Source organism: Frankliniella occidentalis, unplaced genomic scaffold, assembly GCF_000697945.3.
Source record: "Frankliniella occidentalis isolate FOCC.00 unplaced genomic scaffold, Focc_3.1 Scaffold157, whole genome shotgun sequence".
Taxonomy (NCBI): Eukaryota; Metazoa; Arthropoda; class Insecta; order Thysanoptera; family Thripidae; genus Frankliniella; species Frankliniella occidentalis.
Window position 1 is genome coordinate 243,952 of NW_026267283.1, and position 6,075 is coordinate 250,026.

The 6,075-nt window shown below is 66.4% G+C and overlaps 1 protein-coding gene across 10 annotated transcripts in view; it reads right to left on the reverse strand.

Moving 5' to 3' along the window:
* LOC113204762 (protein alan shepard) overlaps positions 1–6,075 on the reverse strand; it is a 95,075-nt gene that overhangs the window by 71,120 nt on the left and 17,880 nt on the right. The window contains exon 1 of one of the 10 annotated variants that reach the window (XM_052271328.1): positions 260–875. The exons of the other annotated variants lie outside the window; for them this stretch is intronic. Coding sequence (XP_052127288.1) covers positions 260–319 — 60 coding nt within the window. The 5' untranslated portion in view covers positions 320–875. Of the gene's footprint in view, positions 1–259; positions 876–6,075 lie in introns of those variants that run through there. 10 annotated transcript variants of the gene reach the window in all.

Sequence of the window (6,075 nt, forward strand, 5' to 3'; positions counted from 1 at the left end):
AGCCCCGCCCATACGGCACCCTAAACTACCTGCATTTCTTGCAATTTCCGACCGCGAGCCGGCCGGGGGGGCCGCCGCGACCCCGGTGGGGATGCACCGCCACGTCCCGCGCGTCCGGCCGGCCGGCACCGCGGCTACCGCTGCGACGGGCACCTCTACCGGCGCGTCCAGCGCACGTACCAGGGCCGGCGACCGGCCGGATGGGGCGGGCGCCTCAGTCCGGCCGGCGCGGCGAGAGGAATAACCTAGCGATAATTACCACCATCTTGTAGTTCATCTTCCGCTGCTGGTTCGCGGCGTTCTCCATCCGGACGGCCATCTCGGTGCACAAAACACGCACTGTTACAACTTCTTCACCGCGGAGTCGGCGCTGCGCACTCCTCGCGGCACACGGGACGCACGCACACAGTGGTTAATCCAATTCCGGGATGGGCCTGGGGGGGCCTGGGGGGAAGGCCGGGGCGTCGTCGGTCTGCCTCACAGGCGGTCCATCCTCGCCGTCGCACTGGAAGCCCTCCTCGGCGCAGGGCGCGCTGTGGGCCTCGCTGTAGGCCGTGCCGAGGGGCGTGCCCGCGCACGCATCACACACACACACACGCACTACACTGCACTGCACTGCTGCCGGGCCGGCGCGCGGGGCGTGGCGGGGCGGGGTGGGGCGGGGCCGCGCGAGGACCGCACTACATGTTCCGCCGTGCCCTCACTGTCGCAGCACGCGCGTGTCGCGGGGGCGTTGTCGGGCCGGTGACACTCTGCGGTCGTGTTACTGCGACACACGGCGTGGCGCGGCGTGGCGCGGCGTGGCGCGGGGCGGATGCGCCAGGCGGGTGCAGTCGAGGTGACGGTGGACGGGCCACGACTGAACCCAACCCGACTGACGGAACGGAGCGCGGACAGCGGCAGCGGCGGCGCGACGCGGTGGTGGCGGCGGCGGCGGCGGCCTGCGGGGAGGAGGCGGCGGCGGCGGCGGCTGCGCTCCGGCCAGGCTCGGCCCGGCTCGGCACGGCCCGGCTGCTGCTGCTGCTGCTGTCAGATGGCTAGTTGCGGCAGGCGCCGCGGGGGAGCGCTGCTCGCGGGGCTCGCGGGGCGCGGCGGAGGGGGTGGAGCGCTGCGCTCGCCCGCAGCCCGGCAGGCCCGGCCGCCTGCACGGCTCGGCTCTGGTCCGCTGGGGGTGCGGGGGTGACGTCACACGTCAGCTGACTAAAGGCCCGGCGGGGCGGGGCCGGGCAGCACGGTGTAGCACAGCGTAGCACAGCGCGGGGGCGGTGTACCGCGGTCGCTTGCTGTGCTCAAAGCCTCCCTGACGGGACAGTCCGCCGCACCGCCGACCTCCTTCGGGGTGCCTGCCCTCCCCCGGCCCGCCCCAGGCCGCTCAATGGCCTCCCCGGCACCGCAAGACACCTCCGTGTTATTTTCAGACAATTATTTGCAGACGATAATTGTACGCAGTGGCGCGACGCCCGCCGCCGCCCCCTTGCTCGCCGTGCTCTCGCTCTAATTTCGACCAGGGTGTTTCACAAATACCGAGTGCGCGGGCCAACGACGCCAACCATAAGCCCGGGTGGCCGAGGACGCGCAGCAGTTCGCGCCCCGCCGCTCCCTACTGCAAAGCAGCCGGTAGCCCTGGTCAGCGCCCCCCGACGTCCCCGCGCGCGTCAGTGTCGGGAACGGCGTCGTCGTGGGGCTGCAGTAATTTCTCCAGGCGGTCTCGTTCTCCAGCAGTTAGAGACCCCTCCCCCTGCGCTTTGTGGTGGCGGCCGCCACTCTCGGAACGGCGGGACCCGGCGGTGGCGGGCTGCTGGAGTGCTGGACCCTCCTCGGGCCTCATCTACGAGTAGCAGAGAGATGCCTGCGGGATCCGCGGGGGGAGAGGCGGGGGGCTGTGAGGAAGGAATGCGAGAAGATGTCCGCCTTCCCCCTCCCCTCTCGCTGTAGCGGCACTAACCCAACCGGTAACGATTAAAGTGAGTGTATGTCAGAGGGAGAGGGGAGTGGACAGAGCAGCAAGCCAGCGCAGCAGCGCATGTCAGCTCTCGCCTCGACGGCCTGGTTTGGCCTTCCCGCGCCGGCTCTTCTCATCGAAGCTCCTTATTTCCTTTTTTCCCCACGACCCGGCGTGTTGGAATTCGCGGCAGCCAAGTCAACTGCAAGCAGCAGCAGCATCAGCAGCAGCAAGTGCAGGGGCAGCAGTTGCGTCTCGCAAAGTGGACCGCTGGATGAAAGCCAATCATCAACCAGGGCGGCGACATCACGGCTGTTTGATTTGTTTTAAAACATCTGCGCGCGGACATCAAGATGGTTGCAGCAGTGCTCTTCCGAATTCCTCAACTCCCATTTCAAACGTCCCGCGGGCAGCTCTCCTCGCCACACGACCGGGACCGGCGGCGTCGTGGACGGGACAGCCCCGCGGTGCTGGACGCGGCGATTACAGCCGTGAAAGGAACACGACCCTCTCCTCGCCCATTGAGCCGCTACGACGGCCGCGGGGCAGCCGAGCCGAGCCGTGCGACCGAGGAGGACCGAGGCGAGGAGCGGGGCTGGGCTGGGCGCCCGGAGGGTAGGCACCGCCGCACGGCACGGCTGCGCCCGAGCGGCCTACCGACCTCCGTAGCCACCGCCACCGCCGCGCCGGCCGGGCAGAGGCCACGCCAAGGCCAGCAGGCCGGTGCATTCTACAACACATCCATGCACGGCACACACACACGGCCACCACAGGTACCGGAATGCTTTCCTCGCCGGGGGTTCTACAGCGGCTTCGAGCTCGAAAACACTTTCAAGAATGCTTCGCTCAGTTCAAACTGAATCGTTGTAGAAACCGCCCCATGACGTCACGGTACGCGGAGCGCGGGGCGGGTCGTAAGCCGTCAAGCCGATCAGTGTGAGGCGCAGCAGCAGAGAGGGAACAAAAGATTTCCCATCTTTTGTCGCGGGATTGTTCATCCGGGGCAGAGCCTATCGTCTCTCGCCGTGCGCCCCGCCCCGCCCCACCTCCCGCAGCCACCCCCTCACCCTCCCGCACTGACATAGTTGGCACCCCCGCGCCCCTCCCGGCCGCGGCGTGGCGGGGCGTGGCGGGGTGTGGCAGTGAGACAATGACAGGTGACTGCCACTATCGCCGCGAATAAACACCCCCGCGAGATACGCTGCCCATTATCTCGCCCTACACTGCCAAAAAGAGGGACATAGTCCCATTGTGCGAGGGGCGGCGGCCTTCGACCGTGTGTATCCCCCCCCCCCCACCTCTTTAATTTTCCCACTTTTCCTCTGAAATACAAAGAAGAGCGTTTTGTGTTAATGTGAAATAATGAGATAATAAGGATGAAGGGCAGCTTGGGAAAGCGCCGCCGCTGCTGCTAAGCGGCCGCGCGCTCGGCGATATTATACATAATCCGCCGCAGCAGAGGACGCGCGAGATAGACGCCCTCGCCCTTGAAGCAGCGGCAGCGACAGACTCGCGTGACCGATAATGAAGGAGGACGCGATCAGGTTCTTTAATTATGGCTGATCCCGTCGCGAGCCGTGAACACGCTCGATAATCGCCGGCAGGCCGAGGAAGATGAGAGCGGAGCGGAGCGGGGCGGGGCGTCGTCACCGTCGTCGGGGAGGAGGGTGCGAGGCGGCCACACGACGCGCGGTTATTGGAAATTCACTCCGCAAAGCCGCACGACTCCGGGCGGCGGCCGCGGCGAGGGAGGAGCAGGCGCGCGCGCCACGGGCGCGCACACGCACACCTCGTGCGTGACAGGCAGGAGGGCCTTCCTCGCCTCGCCTCCCCTTCCACTCGCCCCCGCGCGGTTGTATGATAACTTTTCACGTCAGTGCGGATATCCCCCCCACCCCTCGTCCATCTCTCGCCCCCTCACGTCAGCGCCGCCGCCGCAGCGCCGGAAGTAGAGTCGTGGTCGCGCCGATAACAACCTGCGTCACGCCGCGACATGTCACCCCGCGGCGCGTCGTCGTCGTCGCCAGGGGCCGGCACGTCGCGCGGGGCTGCGGATCATCATGAGGTGTGGGGCTCCAGGCGGGTGGGCCGCGGGCCGCGCAGCGTCACCTGAGCAGCAGCAGCACGCTGCGCGGAGTAACCCGTCCTCTCGACGGCCACACCGGCCCCGCCGTCGACTACGACCGCGCCAACGCCGCGCCGGGGAGGACAAACATCCTGCTCGCTCCGCTCCGCCCCGCACTGATGCCAATGCCATGTAATGACTAACGGGACGCTGCGCCGGCATGAGCCGGTCCGGGCCCCGGTCTATGAGCCGGGCCATGAGCCGCCCAAGAGGCTTGCATGAGGAGGAGCGGGAGGAGCTGGAGGAGGGCGCTTTTGCTGCCGCTTCGCGCTTCGATTCTTCTCCAGCAACGCCGGCAGCAGCTAGCTTATAGGCTGCTGCTAGGCGACGGGCGGTGCGGTGGGGCTTCTCTCGGCATTCCGTTGATCGCGCGGCGTGCAGAGTGAGATAGAGATAGAGAGGAAGGCCCCCGCGGGGGGCGCGGGTACAGGAGGGGAGGAAGAGAGAAGGGGGGAGCCCACTTGGCGAATACCCCCCTCGCCCCTGCCGGGCCCCCTGCCCTTACCTAGACTCGCTCATGACTCGCCCGGCAGGTCCGGCTCGCCGCGGCCCGGCTCGGGCACCGGCACCGCCGGCCGGCTCCAGCATTCCTATCGGCCGGCCTGGGGCCTGGGCCATGCCATGGCCATGCCGCCGCTGGGCTGTTGTGCCCACGAGCGGTGTGCCGCGGGCCGCCTGCCATGGGCCTGCCATGGGCGGTGCCGAGCCCACAGGGGTCATCAACTTGGCGGTGAGGTGAGCGGGGCCCGGCCCATGGCCCGGCCGGCCCCTGTGCAGCCACCAATAACACCGCGCTGAGCTGAGCTCTCGGCGCCAATGGCCCCGGCACGCGCACCGCTTTGGTGACAACTTAAGTGTGACGACACAGCAGGTCGTCACCTTACCCTAAAGTAAGAAGACATGATTGTCTCACGCTGGTGACAACCCATGGCCTCTTCTGGCCGCAAATTACTGTACAGTGTAAAAGCAGGCGCACGCCGCATGAGAGACAAAGTGTTGGAGACAAGGTGTGTGCTAGACGTTGCCGATTGGCGCCGCCCAGTATGGCAGCGATACTGTACCGCATGGCAGGCGCGCGGGCGGGTTGCCTATCAGCCCCGGGGCTCACAGAGCGCCACGCGGTCGCTTGTAGGCGTACTGCGGGGGAGCCCACTAATGTAATTGATAAACTTTCATTTGACGTGGGAATATCTAATTTCGCAGCGGCAGAGGCGATGACCCGTCCCGAGCCCCAACGATGAGCCGCTTCGATTTAGTTTCGGGAGGCGCCTCGCTCGCCCGCTCCGGCTATAGCTACCGCTCCGGCCCTGTCACCGGCTGACTCCGAGGCTGACACGCGCTGATCTGATGTCACCCGGCTGTCACAACACGAACGCGGCGGCCGGTGCCGTTCAAACTCCACTCGAAGGGCACGGCACGGGCCGGCCAGACCCAATCACCAGAGAGCCAAACAGGGGAAAATGTACAAAAGAAAAACGCGGGGAGGGGGAACGGGCAGTACGAGTTGAAAAACCACACCAGCAACAGCAGCACAGTCACAAAACGGAGAGGAGCAGAAGCGCACGTGCAAAAATGGGCAGGAAAAAAAATATGAGTGGGACGGCAGGGAGAGAGAAGGGAATCAGACGGAAAAAGAGGAGAGGACAAATTGGCGGCAGGTTTAAGGGAGGATGGGGAGAGGGGAGCAGGGGAAAAAGAGGGAAGAGCGACATTTGTCGTCGCACGGGCTGCGCGGGCCCTACTGGGCGGAACAGGTCCCGAGGAATATGCAAATGGTGTTTGGGAGACAACACTATTTGTCGAGAGGGGCCTGCGCCTCGCCTGCGCCTCGCCTTGCGCCCGGGCCCCGCCTATGGGCTCCGCACGGCAGGCAGGGCAGGCAGCTCAGCAGCTCAGTGTCAAGGAAATGTCAACGACACCGTGCCGCGAAGGGGTATGGAGTGGGGGAAAAAGAGAGAGGAGGGGAAAAGATAAGTGTAGGGGGGGAGGGGCAAAGGTGGAAAGAGGG